Here is a 20,352-nt window from a genome sequence, read left to right as displayed (position 1 = left end):
TCACCCCATCCCTCCCACCCCACCCCCCACTCCAGCAACCCTCAGTTTGTTTCCTGCATCAGTGAGATCATATGATACATGTCTTTCTCTGTTTGACTTATTTCACTCAACATAATACCCTCCAGTTCCATCCACGTCGTTGCAAATGGCAAGATCTCATTCCTTTTGATGGTGTGCAATGCCAGTTTTAAACGCAAAATTAAGAGCATTTCACTCACACGTACAATCACTAAAATGACACCAATTGTATTTCATAGCCTGTGTGTGCATATGTGGGCCCAGCACACTTGCATTGTGCAACTCTGTTGTGCATGCATATATATTTAGTTTGGACCAGAACAGTGGGAATACTGCACAACACTTACTCACTGCTTTTATTTCACTTGTTTCACATCCTAGCCCTTGGGCTCACTCATGAATAAGGATGTACTGAGAGAAAAGGGAACTCTGGCTTGCCCTTTCTTTCCCTTTTCTTCTAAGGACATCCTTTCTAATATAAGTGGTTGGTTGGTGAATGCTGGGGAATAACATGAGTAAGAAAGTGTTTCTTAGGACACTACTGCCTTCCTTTGGCTTTTGAAGCAACTTCTGGTTCAAAGGGGAAGTATGGCCTCTCAGGGTGGTCAGCACTCTCACTTACTCAGTCGTAGATCTAACACACTTACTTTATACTTGGTTTGAGTCTCACTGAACTCCCATGAGTCTACCAGAATTCTGAGCTCATGGAGCATCACAGACTCTGTATTTGAATGGGACAACATATTCGGCACGTCCTCTCTGCTCACATGCATGCCCTGCTGACTTCACTTACAAAGCAGAAGTTCAGAGATAAAATTATTAAGAATTTCAAGACAATGATAGCAGAGCATTAACCAAGCATCAGGCCCTGTGTGACCACTCAGTTTGTATGCCCACACAGCTGGCCCTGCCTGGGGATAATAACTGTGTAGTACTTATTCTAGCGTTGTTGTGAGGATTAAATTCAAAGCTGGGCCTATCTGACTCTAGTCACAGCCCTTTGGCTGCAAAAGACAAAACCTGCTCAAACTGCGACAAATAAAGGTAGATCTACGCAAAGAGTGCACAACTGTACCCTGTGGAATCTTCGGGAGACAAGGGCAGAAGTACGGTAGAAGCTCTGAGGAACTTGGATGCCATTAAGCAGTCTCTGTCTCTGCCTCTCTCTCCTCTCTGACACTACATGGTATCTTGACTCAATTTCTTGCTTCACGTGGACTTGGTTTTCCCCTCTGCTTTCCCACTGCTGTACTTCAGATGATGTTAACTCTGGCCCTCTTAACTCTAGTCCAAGTACCTACGGTCTTCTGGATATAATCTTCGGCTCAACGCTTAAACTCTCAAGAGGGAGTCTGATTGGCTCAGCTCACCTGCCTACGGCTGAGCTACTCCTGGCCCAGGGCCCTCCCCTGGCCACTCAGCTGCGGAGGGGGACTATATGAGCAGCTCAGGCTGCCTCCCAGGTATCCTCCGTCAGCCCCAAACACACAGCTGCCCTTACACACCTCCACCTGGAGTCCCCCAGGCCCCTCACACTCCACTTGGCCCCAAATGCAGCCCCTGACTCCTCTTCCCACATCAATCGGCTAAACCCCTCACCCACCCAGCTACTGAAGCCAGAAACTTGGGGGTTAGCTGTGACTCCTAACTATCTCTCACTACTACATCTAATCCATTACTAGATCCTGTCCATCACAGCTCCCTCTGCCTTGGTTCACACTGCCTCATTTTTTGTCAGGAAGATTGCAGGGTCCCTTCAGCCTCTGCTCCCCCCCTTCAAAAGCTTCAGGGGGAAGCTCCATCTCTTATTGTTTAAAAAGCCTTCAGTACAAAATCCAGGCCATTATACAGACAATGAAGGTTCTCAGTGTCAAAGCCCAGTCTCTCTGAGTTACCTTCCTGATCCTGGTGTTCATGCTCCTTATGATCCAGCCATGCTGAGGGACTGAATCACTGTGTCTGGCACACAGCTGAGGTTTCCCACCTTCAACACAGGCTGTTTTTTCTGACTGCAACACCTTCTTCACATGTCTAAATCCTTCTAAGACCTACCTTTCCACCATGCTCCACCTTGGCCCCCTCGGGTGAGGTGAGGCAGGCATGCCGACTGCCAGACAGGCTGTAAGTTCTGCCAACCATCTGTCCTGTGAGGGAGTTAGAAGGAGCTAGGACCAGATGCCAGGACTGAAGTTCTCAGTGCATGGCAGCTGGGAGGTGGGGAGGATAGACCCGCCCTTTGGACAGCATGCCTGTGACCTGTCACTTTGGCCACTAGCTGTTTGTCCAAGTGCAGATAAAGCCCAGCCCCACTGAGTGCCTCTCTGCTCAAGGGGGCATAGTGAAGATGAGACGGAGGAGGAGGACCACAGTTCTATCCTGAGAGGAAGAGATCAAGAGCTGGGGGTACACATGGTCTGGGCAGGGGTCAGCAACCAGGGGCCAGGCTGGAAGCTGGGGCTTGTGTGTGCAGTTGCAGTCAGAATCTGGGAAGGCTTTCTGGCTGCAGAGGCACTGTAGGGTCTAGGGTTTGAACAGCTGACTGGGTGGGCTCAACCCTGGAATCTATGACCTTGTGCCGCCAAGGCGGACCCCGGAGGGGGAAGACAGCAGAGGCCAGCTTGGTGGGAGGTAAGATGGCCCATGGGATGAGACTGGCTGGGTCTTAAGCTGAAAGGGGTACCTGAAGTAGATTGCTCTCTCTGCTCCTCTTTTTGGTGGGGTGAGTGGTGTCTGCCTTCCCATAGCTTGCTTCCCTGACCCGCAGCCCTTTCTCTTGTCTCCCCTAGAGCGGCTGGAACTCAGAAAGCAAAGCGCTGGAATGGGGGTTCCTCGGTCCCTCCCCATCCCTGGCTCAGGATCACTCTCCCTGGGGGCCCTGGCCAGAGGCCTCCATCCCAGCCCCTCAGGCCTCTGGGGATCCCCACGCCCACCTCTGAAGTTACATTTCCTGCTGGGGTGAGGGTGTGAGTCCAAGGGAACAAGACTGGTTTTCTTTCTCTTATACCTGTTCACTGTCAGAGTTTCGGTTACATGAGGAATAACCGTGCACTGCTGAAAATCTGGAAGGGATAAAGAAAGGACAAAATTCAAAAGAAGAAAACATCAAGTAATCTGCTCCGTAGCAGATGCGCTTATTCACAGGCTTTCGGGTTCTGTCTAGATCCAGGGTCACTCTTTGCATAATTCAAATTCGGGGGTAGGAAGCCCTTCTGCGGACACCTCTATTTTGCCACCTCCCTGGACCCAGGAAGGCTCAAAAGAAGGCAGCTCACAGACCCGTGCTCCGCAGCCTGCCGCAGCTCTCGGCCCCTAGGGGCGCCCGGAGCTCTGCGGATAGGGGCCGAGACCCCTCCCGGCCACGCTCGGCCCTCCCCTCGCAGGCTGCCTCAGTTCCCTCTTCCGCAGAATGGGCGGGCGGCCTAGCCTCCGGGTCCCCGGGCGCTGCGGGGGCGGGGCGGCGGCAGGCTAGCGAGGGCTGCCGGAAGGGGTGTGAATGCGGGGGCGGGCTCCGCACCGCCCCGCCCCGGGGAGGGAGCTGGGGGCGCCGCATCCTGGCGCGGGCCTCCGACGCCGCTGCCGCCACTGCCGTCGGGGAAGGTCCCAGCGCTGACATGACCTCGCGCGGCGCTCGCCCGGGCCCAAGCTCCCGGCGTCCCGCGCAGTAGCCCCGCGAAGAGGCGGACTCGACGGTGCCGACCGCGCAGAAAATCAGGCGGGCGGCATGGAGGCGGCGCACCTGCTCCCGGCCGCCGACGTGCTGAACCGCTTCTCGGTGAGGGTCGAGAGCGGCCTGAGGCCGGAGCAGGTGTCTGGCGCGCGGGAGCGCTACGGCCCCAACGGTGAGAGCGCGGGCCTGGCCGGGGAAGCTAGGGGCCGCACGCGCCGCAGTCTCCGTTTACTCCCCTACGCCGAAACCGGGGAGCGGTCCTCCCCCTTTCCAGCCCTCGGTCCCCGCGGGCGGGCAGGAAGCGAGAGCTCCGGAAACTTCTGCAGATGCTCTTGGGGCACTCGGACGGGCTGCGCGGCCACCTTCGCGGGGGGTTGGGCGGGTTCCGGGTTTAGAGACCTGACGCCTGGCTCCCCCTCCCAGCTCCCCTTCCCCCAGGCTCAGGGACCTGTGCGGTCCTTCCGGGCTTCCCACATACACCCCCGACCCTAGCCACTCCCGCAAGCTTGAATCCACCACTATCCACTGTCAGCGCTGGGTCTTGGCCCCGCACTGCAACCTGCCCGCATCATGCAAACGCACACGCTGAGATCAGCTGGCTAGGGACCAGTCAGGGACTCTGAGACCCAGCCTCCCAGCTGGCCCTGAGGGTCTCTCCGAGGGCACAGTAAAAAACCCAGAAGGTGCAGCTTGTCAGTTGACAGCCTTGGTGCCCCCGCCCCCACCCCCAGGTCTTCCTCTTTCTGCAACCCAAGGAGGCGGATGTGGCTGGCGGGAGTCGGTGGGGGCTTTGAACTGCTGAGGCAGGAGACCCACTTTTGCGGGGCGGGGGCAGACTCAAGGCCTCACTCGGAGTTGCTAGGGAAGGCCTTTTCCTCTTGACCTGGAGGGGCACCTGACCATCTCTGGGCAGGGAGGGAGCCTTCCTGCTACTGCTCTTTGGGTGGAAATGGCATCATTTCTTCCTGGTCTTCAAAGGAGTTTGGGATTCTCCATCTGCCAGAAGGCAGAAGTACCAAGTACTCTCCGGATGTGGCCCTGAGCACATTTGGAGGCCCTGTAAAGGTGGAAGATGTAGAGGTCCCCTCCTCAAGTCACTTGCCACCCTCTTCATCCACCCCCAGGGCACTGGGCACGATGTTAGGGATCCAGATGGAAATGTCCCCTCCATCCCCAAAGTGCAGCCTGGACCCACTTTGTTTTAGGACTTGCGGCCTCACCCTTTCAGGGATCCCAGCCAGCCAGAGGGGAAAGTGCTCTGGCCATGAGCTCAGGGATGGCTTGAAAATTACCAAGAGCTGTCAGAAAGGGAGCTTTGGGTTTTGTATTGGCTTATGAAAACCACCTCTTATATAAATATTATCTTTCTGGAGCAGAAATCCTTTTCCAAAAAAATTAGTTGCTATATTTAGTTGAGCTGTGGGAGGAACTAGAGAGATAAATATTATTTAATGTCCTCCATTAGTGACTTGGCAGGGAGGGTGTCATTGCTACAAGAGGGCAAGGCAGCAGGACCTGTCCCCCAACCCTGGGGTGGGGATGGGGATCAAGGCAGCAGGTCTGGGGTTCCACAGCCTCTTCTGCGCTGCTGTGGCCTCCAGCTTGGGAGTCCTGAATCCCAAGGAAAACTGGAGATCCAGCCCTTGGTTCTGCCTCCAGAGGCCCTGCGTGGCCCTGGGCAACATCCCTCTTCTTTCTGGTTCCCCTTTGTTCGTTGATCCAGCAGAGGGGCTGCCTGAGAAGGAGCGAGCCTCTAGTTCTCCCCCATGTTGTTTTGTGTAGGTAAGGGGATCTGAGGGTGAGCGGGCCACTAGCATCTGTGTGAGGTGATGGATAAGGATGTTGGTGTGGTATATAGGTCCCCAAAGAGGTGGATGTGCAGTGGTAGGTAGGTAGGTTGGGAGGCCATTGATTGGCTCCCCTAGTTTCCTTGTGCTTTGATAGTAGCAATAATGAAAGCTAATGATCGGGCACCTGAGTGGCTCAGTCGTTAAGCGTGTGCCTTCGGCTCAGGTCATGGTCCCAGGGTCCTGGGATCGAGCCCCATATCGGGTTCCCTGCTCGACCGGGAGCCTGCTTCTCCCTCTTCCACTCCCCCTGCTTGTGTTCCCTCTCTCGCTTTCTCTGTCCCTGTCAAATAAATAAAATCTTAAAAAATAAAAAGCTAATGTTCACTGAGCACTTACTATGTGCCAGGCACTGTTCTTAGCAAATTTCATCTCTTATTTATTCCCCAAAACAACTCTATGAAAACAACTGTAGTCATTCCCATTTTACAGAGGAGGTAACTGAGTCGCCAGCATGTTAGACAGCTTGCCCAAGGTTACACAGTACTTGGTAGAGCTGGTGCTGGGTACCTGTCCCTCTCTGGCCTCGCTTTTCCTGTCTGTACAAGGGAGTCACTGGTTCCACAGGCCCTGGGCCTGTGGTATTGGTGACTGTGCTAGGATGGGGGTCAGCTAGGCAGTAGCCATCCCAGCCATGCCGCCAACCCCACGGGGCCCCAGAGAGCCCTCAGATCACTGATTGGCTTCTTCCTCGGGAAGCATTTCAGGGCTCTGGAAGTCCTCAGGTGAGGAGCGGGGAGCCAGCTTCCCCTTCCTGCATCATGCTCTCGCTCTGACCAGCCCCAGCTGAGGAGGAGGCATGGCTGAACTGCAATATCTACAGGCACTAGGGAGGTCTTTCCCTCTTAGGTGACCTGGAGTGGTAAACGCATCTCTGGGGGAGGCCTGACAGAGTTTCGAACCTTAGCTCTGCCCCCTTCATAGCTGTGTAATCCTAAATAAGCCCCTTCTCCTCTCTGTGCCTTGATTTCTCCACCATAAGTGAAGCTACAATAGGACCCATGTCATGTGGTTGCTTATAAGTGTTTGTGCCACCAAGCCATCCCTCCTTGTAGCAGACAAGTCTGGGCCAGGCTCCAGGCCAGCTGGGTGGTGGGGTGGGCCCAACCTACAGGTGGAGGGAAACACCCCAGGGACTAGTGTCCTCCCCCACCCCAGGAGTCTATGCACCTGCAAGGTTGTTAGTGCTGGAAACCACCAGGAAGTCATTTGCTTAAGTCCTGAAGTTTGCAAATTCTGCTGGCGGATGGAGGAAGGGAGGCTGTAAAGCAGGGACTGGGGATCCTGCCCTCCCACCTTCTCTTCCTCCTCCCTCCTCAGAGCTGGGGGATGGGGGCTCAGCAGTGCTGTCAGTGAGTATGCCAGCTGGGGGTCCCCCATACACACAGAGCACAGCCTCTCTCAACCCCAGTGAATAGAGGTGTCCTCTGAAACCCCAACAGGGCAGTGAGTGGGAGGCTTCTGGCCCAGCACCTCTTGTGAGCATGCCCTTCCCTGCAGGTCCCAGAGGTGCCCAGGACTCAGCTTCCTCCGGAGGCTTTCTACATCCTTTCAGTCTATTTTTTGAATAAAATTGTGCACATAGTACAACATTCAAAGGGTACAAAAGATACAGTAAAGTCTCCCTAGACCTGTCCCCAACCACTCAGTGTTCCCAGTGTCTTGTGTCTCCTTCCCAAGATATTCTGTGTACGTACACATCTACGTCTGTGATCTATGATCTTCTTTACGTGAAAGGGAATGATAGTGAGTGCTGTTTTGCCCCTGTTTTCCGTGGAGATGGTGCCATGTGGGCCATCCGCAGTCTTCCTAGTGGCTATGCAGAGTTTCCTGTGGCTGTTGTAGTCTTTGTTGGCCTGGCTTTTGGAGGGCGCTTGGATTGTTCATAGCCTCTCCTATCACACATGTTACAAGGCATATTCTTGTCCCCACATCACTTCACACACTTGTCAATAGTGCCAAAGGCTAAATTCCTAGAAGTGGAATTGCTGGGTCAGAAGTCATGTGTAGTGTAAATTTGGACAGCGGTTGGGAAGTTGTTCTCCATAAAGCTGACACACCTGTTTCCTCGCCCCTGCCCCACTGCAGTGCGCTACTGGACATTCTGATCTGTGCCGATCTGATGCAAAAGGGTCCTCTCATAGTTTTACTTCACGTTTCACTGCTTACAAATCAGGTTGGGCATTTTCCCCTATATTTAGGAGCCATTTGATTTCCTTGTGTCCTTGAACGGACCGCCCGTCACCTTTGCTGGACATGAGCCAAGGCAAGAGGCAAAACTGTGTTGGGCTTGTCCTCCCAAGTGCGCCAATGCCTAATGGCCCTGGAGAGCCTAGTGATATGGAAGTACAGGCAAGAACCCAGAAGGTCTGGGGTTGTTCCTGTTCTGGGGAGCTGGGGGAAGGTCTCTAACAGGAACCAGAGCCTGCCTTCCTGGACCTCACGCTGCCCAACTGTGTAGTGGATACAACAGCCCCGGAGCTGCAGGTGGAAGGGATGGCCAGATTTAGATTACTGCCAGTGGGGTCTGGGCTGTGACCTTATGCCCTGCCCTCAGCCCAGACCCCAGTTGGCTGCTGGAACTCAGGAAATACAGATGTGTGGCCCTTGGAAACTTGGCCAAGGGGAGTGGGGCCAGGCAGGAGGAGGGGGTGAAGTCTGACTGGTCCAACTCGCTAGGTGGCCTCAGGAGGACTTGTCCCTCCTTGGCCTCAGTGTCCTCCTCAATGCAGACATGGAACCCCTAAAGAGATCCCCTAAAGGCCTCTCAGGATGTGAAATGACTCTTGGATCTGAGGGAGGTGTGGTTTGCCCGCAGGCATTGGGAAGCTACAGGTCTTTCAGGCTTCACCATAGCTTTCATGCCCACTGGCCCTCTTGGACAGCCTTAGAGCACCCTCCCAGGAGCAGCATCCCCTTGTACCAGGAGCTCCCTGAGGCAGGGCTGAGTCTGTCCACAGCACAGCTTGCACACAGATGCTAAGCAGACCCTTTGCCAGGGTTTCCTAGTGCCAGATCAGCCAGGTAGGCTGTAGGCCCCTGCACTGGGAGAGCTGCTTCCCAAGGCCCCTTGAGAGCAGGGCCATGTTGTCCACTCTAGGTAGGTCCTTGAGACCCAGACAGGGCCAGGTGGGCTCGGTGGGGTCTGCTCAGTGAGGGCCTCTCCCTGACTCTGCAAGTGGTGATTTAATTGCTCTGTAAACTTACCTTTGAGGAAGACCTCGGTGAGCTCTTGCCTCTCCAGGCTGGAACCAACATTTAGAAGTTGAAATACCAGTTTCCAATGTTTTGAGATGAGAAGAAAGGAGTCAAGAGGGTAGATTAGGGGAGCAGGTGGTGCATGGAACCTGGGGCAGTGTGGGCCCTGCACCCCACTTCTCCTGGGCTCCAGGCTCCGGGCCCAGGGCCTTTACCTGAACCGTGGGGCAACTGACTAAACAATTCTCTGAGGCTCTTTGTGGACGCAGGGATGACTCAGCCCCTCCCCACCCTGGAAGCGTCCCAGTCAGGTGGGGGTGGCCCCAGTACTGATGATTGGTAAAGAAGAGCGGGGGAGGGGCTTTCCCCAGAAGCCTTCCTGAAAGGCTGGGGTTTGGATGAGGACTTAGGGAAGCGTACTCTGCACAGAGGGAATGGCCCCAGCAAAATCTTGGAGGGGAAAAAGCTGTAGCAAAACCAGGGAAGGTGGTGGCAGTTCTGAGGCATCTCGCTTGGCTGGCAGATGGACGAATGCCTCAGGTATAGGAGGATTCTTGAGGGCTGGGTTGAGGCAGATCCAGGAAGGCCCTGAAGGCCATGCTAAGGATGGTCTTTATTCTGCAGGCCAAGAAGAGCCACTGATGGTTCATGAGGCAGGGTCATTCATTCGCTCACTAATCTTCATTGAGCACCTACTATGGGCCAGGCACTGCTCCAGGTGCTGGAGACACTGCACTTAACAGAGTCGTACTGGCAAGGAGCTTACATTTTAATAACTAATATTATAGCTAATGTTTATTGAGTATTTACCATGTGCTGTGCATGTTCTAAGCACCTTATGAATAGCATGTCAGTTAATCTTCACAATGACTTAAGAGTAGTTGCTATCATTATCCTTATTTTGCAGATGGGGAAACTGAGGCACAGAGGGGGTTAAGTGACTTGTCCATAGTCAGAGAACTATCAAGAGATAGAGCAAGACATGAACTTAGCCCTCTGGGCCAGGTTCCTTGCCCTAAACCATGAAGCTTCTCTGATCATATACTCCTCTTTGCCCCGCCCCGGACCCACAGACTAACTCCAGACCCCTCCAGGCCAGCCCCACGTTGGGCATCTGGGGGTGTAGGCCAGCTCAGTCTGGCATCAGTGACCCAGAGCAGGGATTGTCTGGCAGAGTCCACCATGTGAGAGGTCCAGAGGTACACTATTTCAGAAGAATAGTGGGGGGCTACTTCCCACCAGGCTGGCCCAGCAGGGATGTGGGGGGGGGGTGGCGCTTCCTACTACTGTCTTTACCTGCACAATCTGGCGAATGGCACCAAGAGGCGGGCAGGGCTGGGCCATTCTCCCCATTTAACAAATGGGACATCTGGCACTGCTGAGGGCTCAAGCCCACCCCCCCCCCCAACAGAGCCTGAGGATAGCAAGGGGGAAACAGCATATAACAGGGGTGCCTGGGGAGAGGCTGGGAGGGTGCTCTCCTAGCTGCTGCTAGTCTGCTAGCCCCTCCTAGTTCCTCCATGGCCCTGGGACCCAGTCATGTGAAGGGAAAATTGGGTCGTCTGGGGTCTTGGCAGGATTGGAGTTTGAAGAAGACCAGGCCTGAGCAGACAGAGCCTAGTAACGCCCAGAAAACCCTCACAAAAACCACCTGTGAGGACAGCAGAGCCTTTTTGGGCAGGGATGATTTTGGCTAGTGGCTCTGGGGTCACAATGGAGGGGTGAGCTTGTCAATGGGATGAGGGCCTCCAGCCTAATAATCAGAACGTAGGACGCCACGTTCTCTCAGGTGACTTTGGCCAGGGAAGGCAATGGGACAGGGTGGGAAGGCAGAGCAGCTTAGGAGTTAATCCAGGAGGGGCCAAGCAGGGGACCAAAAGCCAGACCACCTGAGTTCAAAGCTGCCACTTCCCAGCTGTATGACCATAAACTAGTCACTCAACCTCTCTGTGCTTCAGCTGTCTACTCTGCAAAATGGGAATAATAATTGTACCTTCCTTCTCAGGTTCTCTGAGAATCACAAGAGAGTTAATGCACTAGAGGGTGCATGGCATCTGGCACACTCAACACTAATAATTCTGCTATCGTTACTCTAGCTGTGGAGTACCATCTTACATGCTTTGCATGCGATACCTCCCCATTCATCTCTGGAGATAATGTAGGTAAAGCGCTTGGGACATAGTAGGTGCTCAGTAAATGTGGTTCTTATTTATAATGATGGTAATCCTCACAGCAGCCCCTTGGGGTGGGGCTGGGTACCCCATCTTCCAAATGAGGCTCAGGACCCCACAGGGAACCAGCTGCTCAGGCAAGACTAGAAGCATGTGCACTGCATGTGCAGGGATAGGCAGGGCATCTCCTGAGAGCTCGTGGCGGGCTGAGCCTTCCCCAGGGGAGTGGGTAAGGGTAAAAGGGGAACCTTGTAGTAGAGGCTAGGTCTGGGGAGAAGGGGGTACCAGTCAGGATCGGCCAGGTTATGCTGCAATAACAAACCCCGTATCTCGATGGCTTAAGACAATACAGGTCATTTCTTGCTCACACTGTATAACTATGTCAGCGGCAGGTCGTCTGGGGGCTCCGTGTCTCCTGTACTCTGTGATTCTGGTTCACAGAGCAGACACCATCTCACAGGTTGCTGGTTACTGTGCCAGAGGGACAAAGAGCTCTAGATCTGCACTGTCCAGTACACAGCCACTAGCCTTGTGTAGCTATTTAAATTTAAATGAATGAAAATTAAGTAAAATTTAGAATTTAGCTCCTCGGTCACGGTAGCCGCATTCCCAGTGCTTGAGAGCTGCGAGCAGTTGGTAGCTGCCGTATGGGGCCGTGCGGCTGGAGGGCACTTCCATCACCACAGAAAGTTCTACTGGACAGTGCCCTTCTAAGTTGAGAGTCTCCTGCCACCACGTTAGTGCCCCTGCCCAGAACTAACATGCATCCTTCTTCTTGTAACTTGCACAAGGGCCAGGAAATGCAGTCGTACTATGTGCCCACAAGGTGGGAAAAATCAGAAGTATCTGGGGAACGAATGACCACCAAAGAGTGGATCCTGAGTCAAATTTTGGGTCAGAATGCGGAAGGGGAGAACTTGAGAGACCACCGAGATGGGCAGAGGGCAGCTTGGGGGGGAACTTGAGCTGCTATGTGTGCCCTGTGACATGCTTCCCAACCCCAGGTCTTGACCCTGCCCAGAAAAAAATGGCCTTATACAGTGGCCTAGGGGCTACATGCCTGACAGACGGGAGGGGTGAGGGAGATACAGCAGGAGGGATTCAGGTGAGCCTTATGGATAAACCCTTTTTTTTGGTCAGGAACACTGAAGACCTTCATAGACATAGAAGGTTTAGAAGTCTCTCCTGGGTAGAGCATGGCAGAAGCAGGCTGATGTGTGCCATGAGGTTGGAACTGTTCTCGATGACCTCTAAAGGACCCTGCTCCATTGGAGAATTGGCCCAGAAAACCAGGCCTGGCCCTCCCCTGCCTTTCCTGTTCACTTTAGCTAAATAGATCAGAAGGAAAAAGTCTGTTTGATTTTAATCTCAACGCAGGACACTGGAGATTACATTTTCCACGGAAAATGTCAGCTGTTGCCTAAAATAGGACTAGGGAGAAAATGCTAGAAAATGTATTTTTAGGTTATATGTTTTCCTCCTGGATTCCTGCAGTCCAGTGGGCTGTTTGATACTCTCCATGGTTCGGCGGCCAGGTGCCCCAGATCTTCCAAACAGGTGGTCTGGGGAGAGGGCTCCCACAGGAAAAATGTTTGCAGATACTTGAGCTAAAAGCAGGTGGACAGTCACAAGGACCTGTGTCAAGAAGGAGGAAGAGGAAGAGAGAGCCAGCCTAGGGTAGAGGCTCAGAGTCTGCATTGCTGACAAGCTCCCAGGTGATGCCAGTGTTGCTGGCCTGGAGACTGGACTCAGTAGCAGGGCTCAGGTAGGCTCAGTCTGGGAGGAGCCCCAGACAGGCCTCAGCAGGGCCTAAGCTCAGCCTATGGAGAGAGAGGCCCATTGGAATCCACCCTTTGAGGCCCAGCTCCTGCCCCTCCCCATAGACCTGCCTACTTGCTGCGTGACCTTGTTCAAGTCACTTTTCCACTCTGGATCTCAGTTCTTGCACCTGTGAAACAGGGTGAGCATTCCTGCCCTGTCACCCCTTAAGCTGTTGGGAAGATTCAAAGACTTCAGGTACCGAGGCAACCAGCTCTACCTGGAATAAAAGGTGCTTCAGGAAATGTAGGAGATAAAAATAGAGCTTGTAAAGTGACAGCAGGTCCTGGTGGTGTTTGGGAGCATCATTCCTCAAAATGTTCTGTGGGTCGCAGACTGGGCATGTGGGATGGGTCTTGCCCCGTGTAGAGGGTCTGGGAGGGAACAAGTTGAGACTCAACCCCTAGGAACCGAACCATGGCACGTTACGCTGCCTGGGACGCTGGTTGCTGAGGTCGCGCCCAAGGGAACCCCCAGGTAGGGTGGGGCTCAGCGGGCTGGCCGTGCTGCAGACCTTATGTCAAGTGCTCCCAGAGGAGCAGGTATGTCAGAGGGAGACTGAGCCAATGTTCTCAATTTGAGGGAGGGCCTCCCTTGCCGTGGCCGTGGGGGACATTGAACAGGATTGTGCAGCCATCTGAGGAAGAGCAATGCCCGGGAGCTATCAACTCCCTGGTGACCTCAGGGGTCCCATCTCTTCTCCAGTGTGCTCCGTTTCTCCTCTGTATGTGGGGGGAGAGGAGGTTCTAGAAGGGCCCTCCTGGCTCTGATCTTGAACCGAGGTGAGCCAGCCCGTACCAGACCCTCCTTAACCAGGGTGGGGTGAAGTGAGTGGAGGAGTGGAAGCCTCTGGGCTCAGACCATCCATTCTGTGACCTCAGAGAGCTGTGGGGACATGTCTAGACCTTCATGGTGGCCTGGATAGGCACAGTTGGGAGGGACTGCTGAGACACCTCCACAGTCCCACTGCATAACTCATTTATCTCTTGTCTCCTCATGGCTCCTGTGGCTGCCTGGATCCTGCAGAGCTCCCGACTGAGGAAGGTGAGGCTTGGGCCAGGGCGGGCTGCAAGACCACCAGGCAACATCCTTGGGCTGTTCACTTTCAGGTTGTGTCCTTCCCTCTCCCCAACAGAGTGAGGCTTGCCTGAGCCTCCCACTATCACCCACCTGTGCCTCTAGGGCCTCAGGCTCTTGCTCTTTGAATGGTAGGGAGGGAGTGGGCCAGGTGGTCTCCGAGGTGGTCCCAGCTCTGAATGGGGGCAGGTCAGTCGGTAAGGGACCCAAGCTTCACATGGTGCTCCGGTTCTCAGGGAAGTCCCTGTGGGAGCTGGTGCTGGAGCAGTTTGAGGACCTCCTGGTGCGCATCCTGCTGTTGGCTGCCCTGGTCTCCTTCGTAAGTAAGGCCCCCATCACCCAGCATCAGAAAGCCTGGAAGGGAGAGCCAGGTTGGGCCAGTGCTCAGAGGCCCAGGCTCTGAACCGCAGGTCTGTCCTCTCAGCTGGGGACATCCCCGGGCCTCTACCCACCCCCTGCCTTGCTCAGACTTCAGCTTCCCTTGCCTGAAACCTCGAAGCCTGCCCCCTACACACTGGACTCCTGGCTCCCATCTGTCCCCTTCCACTCTGACTGTCAGAGTGAGCTTTCAGAAGCACAGGTCTGATCCCCACCCCTCCCTGCCTTAGGGCCAGGTTTCTCAACCACAGCACTGTTGACATTTTAGACCAGATAATTATTTGTATGGAGGCTATCCTATGAGCTGGAGAAGATTTAGCAGCATCTGTGACCTCCACCCACTAATGCCAGTGGTACTCCCCAGTTATGATGATCAAAAGTCTCCAGATGTTGCCAAATTGTCCCTCGTGGAGAGTCCCTTCCATGGCTGCCAGTGCCCCACAGAAGAATTTGGGCCTTAACCTCTTACAGCTTGTCTGCGCTGCTCTCCCCCATTCTTACTGCCTGAATGCCTCCTGGACCTGCAGGGCCACGGGGCCAGCGTGGGGCTGTGGGGAGGGGGACAGTAGCTCTCACTGATGGCTGAGCAGCAGAAACCCAAGGGTAATGCAGGAACTGTGTCCACCCTGAGGGTGGACACAGTTCCTGCTCTTGGCCCTGTGCCCAGCAGGGCCTGGGGAGGAGACCTCAGGTTGGTGACATGGAGCGCAGGGAAGCAGGGGCCCAGCCAGCTGTGTCTGGCCTTCCTAGCAACCGTTCTTGTGGAAACTGATGACTCTTACAGAGCAAAAAAGGCCTGTCGGTGCACGGGCCTTACCACAGCCGAGCCAAAATGGTGCTGGTGCCCTCCACGGTTCCAGGGGACCCACTGAGACCTGTGGAAGGGAGTGACAGTACCCACCTGGGCCAAGAGGTGGGAACAGGACTTTAACCAGGTATTCTGCCTCCAGGCCTGGGCTCTGGCTGGAATTATGCTTCTCTGGCCAATGGACTTCAAGCTCAAGCCTGTAACGGGATCACCTGGGTTTGTTAACACATAGACTGCTGGGCCTCACCCCCAAGTTCCCGACACGGGAGCACCGGGATAGACCCTGAAAACTGCATTTCTAACAAGTTCCCCGGTGATGCTGCGGTTGCCAGTCTGGCTTCACACTTGGAAAACCACAGCCAGGCAGACAGTGAGACCTCTAGCTGTACAATGGCCCCATATCCTGAAAGTTGGCTGGGTGGGACGTGGACAGTGGCAGTCACTACCTGCAGATGAGCCAAGGCCTCAGAGCAGCCCTCTCCAAGCCCAGCGCTCCCCAGGGGTATCTCTCCCAAAGCAGGAGACAGCAGACCCAGGGTATGAAGGAAACGGTGAGCAGACCCTGGCCCACAACATCACCCCAACTCACCAGCTCTGACTCCATAGGTCCTGGCCTGCTTTGAGGAGGGTGAAGAGACAGCAACAGCCTTCGTGGAGCCCCTGGTCATCATGCTGATCCTCGTGGCCAATGCTATCGTGGGCGTATGGCAGGTGGGAGGCACAGAGCTGGGCCTGGGCCTTCGGGTCTCCCGACTGCTCCATGTGACCGCCACTTGGTGTTAGAGACCTGCAGGTCCTTCTGCTTCTAGCTCCATCCCAGGCCCCAGGGGTGTCATTACAAGGGGTCAGCCTGCAAGGGCCAGTGGGGATGACCACCTACCTGCCTCATGTTCTACAGGAACGCAATGCTGAGAGCGCCATTGAGGCCTTGAAGGAGTACGAGCCTGAGATGGGCAAGGTGATCCGCTCAGACCGCAAAGGTGTGCAGAGGGTCCGTGCCCGGGACATCGTCCCTGGAGACATTGTGGAGGTGGCAGGTACATTGGGGGCCTCTTTTCATTATGTGATGCTGGTGAGCCGATCCCTCTCTGTGCCCCCATCTTTCTGGCTCACACACAGAGCAGGTAGCTGTTGGATCCTTCCAAAGTGCTTCGGCCAGAACCTTGTTGGACAGATAAGGAGATTGTAGGAGGGAGCAGCATCTATCTCAGGGATCACAGCCCAGGCCCCTGCCTCTCAGCCCTAGCCTTGGCTCCTGGCTGTCCTCCTGACTCTGCCAAGGGGTGGTGCCCAAAGCCACACTCAGCCACTCTCTCTCCACAGTGGGGGACAAAGTACCCGCTGACCTCCGCCTCATCGAGATCAAGTCCACCACACTGAGGGTGGACCAGTCCATCCTGACAGGTGAGGCCCGGAGGCTAGGGCTGAGCAGGGGATAGGTCCAAGGATGGGGGTGTCTTCATGTGGGGCTTCTCATTTCTGATTCCATGACCAGGTGAATCCGTGTCTGTGACCAAGCACACAGATGCCATCCTGGATCCCAGAGCTGTGAACCAGGACAAGAAGAACATGCTCTTCTCTGTAAGTCCCTGGGATGGCTGGGGCCTTTGTCTGGACACTGATAATAAAAACTTTAACATTTAATCAGTTAAAGCCCTACCAGAAAGAACCTCCTCGATTATTGACAATACATACAAATTTATAGTGCTGGTAATAGCTTGTGTTTACTGAAGGCTGTGTGCCTGGCACTGTTCTAAGCCCTTTACGTGTATTTAAGCCTCACGGTGCTTTTAAAGTAAGTACTCTTGTTATTTGCATTTTCCAGGTCACACAGCCAGTGAATGGTAGTGCTGGGATGTGAACTCAGACATTCTGACTCCAGAGCTTTTCCTCTTGCCTGCTAGGCTTATCCTGCTTTAACCTGGAGAGGGACAGAGCTAGCCTATAATCATTCAATGGAGAATCCTCTAGAGATAAGCGTTGTCAAAGTGGTGGAGGATGGCAGAAACAGTCCATTTCTCAGATGGGAAAACCAACCCCCTAAGGCAAGATGTCAGGCCTAATGGCTCTTTTCAGGGCGAGTGGTGGGCTCAACGCTGGTGGGAATGATATGCCTCTGTGGCCTCAGAGGGACTTACAGGCTGCCCAGAAACAGCCTGAAGCTGAACATGGGAGCCATGAGGATGGGTCAGGCCATTCGGCTGTGGCCCATGGCACCAAGTTATAAGGCTAGAAAACCTCCCCAGAAGTGAACAGAAATGGAGAAAGCAATATTCGCCCAGAGTTCTTAAGGAGAGCACCCTGCCTAGATGCATGGAAGCCTTGGACCAGCTGCTTTGAAGTTGGGGGGATGCTGTACAGGGCATGCTCAAGCATCAGCAGCTGTCATGACGTAGCTCTCTAAGGGAGATGCTCCGGCTAACAGCGGGTCATTTCCTTAGCTGAAGGGCCTGCAAGGGGGTGGGGGCATGGGGGGGCGGATGAAAGAAGAGAAGCTGAGGTTGCCGGTGACACCTACCTTGTCTCCAGCCTCAGCACAGGGCACCTGTCTGAAGGGGTACCAGCTTATTAGCCTCCTCAGAGCAGCAGCTTTGTTGAACCATTTTATAGACGTGGACACAGACACTCCAGGCTAGCTGGCCTTTATACCAGGACTTAGGGATTTTACCAGGGCCTTGGGAGTGGATGGGTGTAAACTCAAGTTCTCTGGATTCTTCGGTAAATATTTACAGATTATTTACCTAGGATCACAGTCAGCCTGGCACTCTGGTGTGGCCACGTTGGCTTCTTATGAATGGCATTTTTCAAGGTGGGTAGTGTGCTGTGCTAGCTGATCACACTGTCAGTATCGATGCAGTGCTTCCCGTGCCAGGCCCCGTGCCAGGCACCGGGGGTATGGCGCTGCGGCGAGTCCTGGCCTAGGCGGAGTTAGCACTGTCATGGGGGCGACCGCCACAGCTCGGTACTGGATAGCTGCGTGAGGCTGGGAGCGCTGAGCCACATGGAGATGAAGGAAGCCCAGTAGGGGATAAGAACGTTGCCCTAGCCTGGAGGGGTTGGGGTCCTGGGCCCCCGCCGGGATGCTAAGCAGCCCTTCTCATCTGTCCCCCGGCCAGGGCACCAATATCGCATCGGGCAAGGCCCTGGGTGTGGCGGTGGCCACAGGCCTGCGCACGGAGCTGGGCAAGATCCGGAGCCAGATGGCTGCGGTGGAGCCGGAGCGGACGCCGCTGCAGCGCAAGCTGGATGAGTTCGGGCAGCAGCTGTCCCGAGCCATCTCTGTGATCTGTGTGGCTGTGTGGATCATCAACATCAGCCACTTTGCTGACCCGGCCCATGGCGGCTCCTGGCTCCATGGCGCTGTCTACTACTTCAAGATTGCCGTGGCCCTGGCTGTGGCTGCCATCCCTGAGGGCCTCCCGGCCGTTATCACTACCTGCCTGGCTCTGGGCACACGGCGCATGGCACGTAAGAATGCTATTGTGCGGAGCCTGCCCTCCGTGGAGACCCTGGGCTGCACCTCAGTCATCTGCTCCGACAAGACCGGCACACTCACCACCAACCAGATGTCTGTCTGCCGGGTGAGAAGCTGCAGTTGGCTTGGGGTCCTGCTGGTGTTGCTGTGTGATGCTCAGCAGGCTGAGCTCCCTCCTTGGGCTGCCCCCTGACTCCTCTCTGGCAGGGGACGGAGGACAGAACCTGTGGGCTGCGCCATGGTGGGGAGCAGCTCCAGGCTTTCATGGGGCAGAGCAGCAAAGTCTGGCTAGACATGTGTCACTAGGACCCAGATGTCACTGTAGGGCCCTGGCAGGTCATTGCCTGTCTATGAACCTCAGTTTCTCCAACTGAAATTTGGGTATGCAAGTTTTTTTTTTTTTTTTTTAAAGATTTTATTTATTTATTTGAGAGAGAGAATGAGAGACAGAGAGCTTGAGAGGGAGGAGGGTCAGAGGGAGAAGCAGACTCCCTGCCGAGCAGAGAGCCTGATGCGGGACTCGATCCCGGGACTCCAGGATCATGACCTGAGCCGAAGGCAGTCGCTTAACCAACTGAGCCACCCAGGCACCCCGGTATGCAAGTTTTGATAGACAGCCATAAAGGACAGAGCAGAGGGTCAAGTAGAGCCTTGGCATCTGAGCCAAGCTGGGCCTGGACCCAACCAGGTTCTGTCCTGCTCCACCATGACTCCGTAGCCAATGCCTGTCACCAGATAGGCCAGCTCCAGTGACCCGGGAAGGGCCGGGTCAGGAACTGTTCATGTCCTGGCACTCCACCCCAGATCCTGGGCCTGCTGCCTGCATGCTCCAGGGATTCTGGCTGAAACTCCAGCAGGCCCATGGGGCAGAGGGGTGGGTGGGGTAATGGTGAAGGCTGTGGGTTTCCCACCCCTCCCAGATTCCCCCCATCACCCTTCTCCCACCTCTACTCCCGTAATCTGCCCACTGGGAAACTCAGGCTCTGTATTCAAAACCCTGAAGCCCATTAGGGGCCGCCACAGGGGAAGGGGCACCTGCAAGCTTTACATCCTGTGGCCCCTAACCTCTAAAATCTCTAGTAGGACTTCATTTGAACAGAGTGTTCCTTAACTGTAATAAAGATTTGGAAAACACACTATAGGGAAGTTGTAGAGGCCTTACTTGCTGGAAGAGGGGCTGAGAAACTTCACTTCTCAAGAGCTATGCTGGCTGGAGGGCTGCCCTCAGGAGTAGGGAGGGGAGCACAAAAGAAGGGACATTTGTTGAGCACCTACTGGGTGCTGAGCTGGTCATTGACTCGGAAATGTGCAGCAAGGCAATTTCTGGAAAGCAAGAACTACCTCCTGGGTGAAGTTGGCTGACAGGCAAGGAAATGGGCTGCCCTGGGAGGGGTAAACCGCCTGACCCTGGGGTGCACAGGTAGGGGCTGGGTGACCCAGCAGGCCCTGTAGGCAAGAGTTCACTGTCTGCGAACACCTTTGGGCAGGAGAGACTGTGCCTCAGAGCAGAGTGTGGGTTTCTACCCTTAGAGGCCAGGAACCCATCCCTTCATGGGGAGAAGAGGGGCAGCTGTACTCTGATCCCACTCTCTTCTCCTCTTACCAGTGGAGAAACTAATGCTCAGGTGCTCAGCCGGGAGTCGCATTAACAAAATGGGCAAGGACCCAGGGCTCCATCCAGAACATTGAGAAATCTGCCTTATACCCCTCAGGGGGTCCAGAGAGGAGGCCCTGCCTCAGCTGGAACCCTACTCTCACACTGCACCTCCCAGAGCTTGGCAGGAGAGAAGGCCAGCAGCTTCTCCAGGGGCCCAGAGGATCCCACCTTTGGGTCAGGCTTTATTCAGACTGGCTGCCCAAAGAAGAGAGAGGTGAGGGCTTGCCTAAGCATGCCT

General features: G+C 54.9%; 1 protein-coding gene across 4 annotated transcripts in view; it reads left to right on the top strand.

Moving 5' to 3' along the window:
• The first annotated feature begins 3,570 nt into the window (after positions 1–3,570).
• ATP2A3 (ATPase sarcoplasmic/endoplasmic reticulum Ca2+ transporting 3) overlaps positions 3,571–20,352 on the top strand; it is a 34,414-nt gene continuing 17,632 nt past the window's right edge. Inside the window, exons 1-8 of one of the 4 annotated variants that reach the window (XM_081805554.1) lie at positions 3,571–3,857; positions 13,746–13,763; positions 14,033–14,115; positions 15,589–15,693; positions 15,881–16,019; positions 16,306–16,386; positions 16,478–16,563; positions 18,099–18,563. In XM_081805554.1, the coding sequence (XP_081661680.1) occupies positions 3,740–3,857; positions 13,746–13,763; positions 14,033–14,115; positions 15,589–15,693; positions 15,881–16,019; positions 16,306–16,386; positions 16,478–16,563; positions 18,099–18,563 (1,095 nt within the window). In that variant the 5' untranslated portion in view covers positions 3,571–3,739. The remainder of the gene's footprint in view (positions 3,858–13,745; positions 13,764–14,032; positions 14,116–15,588; positions 15,694–15,880; positions 16,020–16,305; positions 16,387–16,477; positions 16,564–18,098; positions 18,564–20,352) is intronic. The other 3 variants (XM_081805556.1, XM_081805557.1, XM_081805555.1) reach the window with 3 other exon arrangements.

Source organism: Leptonychotes weddellii, chromosome 15 (assembly GCF_054177405.1).
Source record: "Leptonychotes weddellii isolate Sample4059 chromosome 15, ASM5417740v2, whole genome shotgun sequence".
NCBI classification, from domain to species: domain Eukaryota; kingdom Metazoa; phylum Chordata; class Mammalia; order Carnivora; family Phocidae; genus Leptonychotes; species Leptonychotes weddellii.
This window is presented reverse-complemented; position numbering and strand designations above follow the sequence as displayed.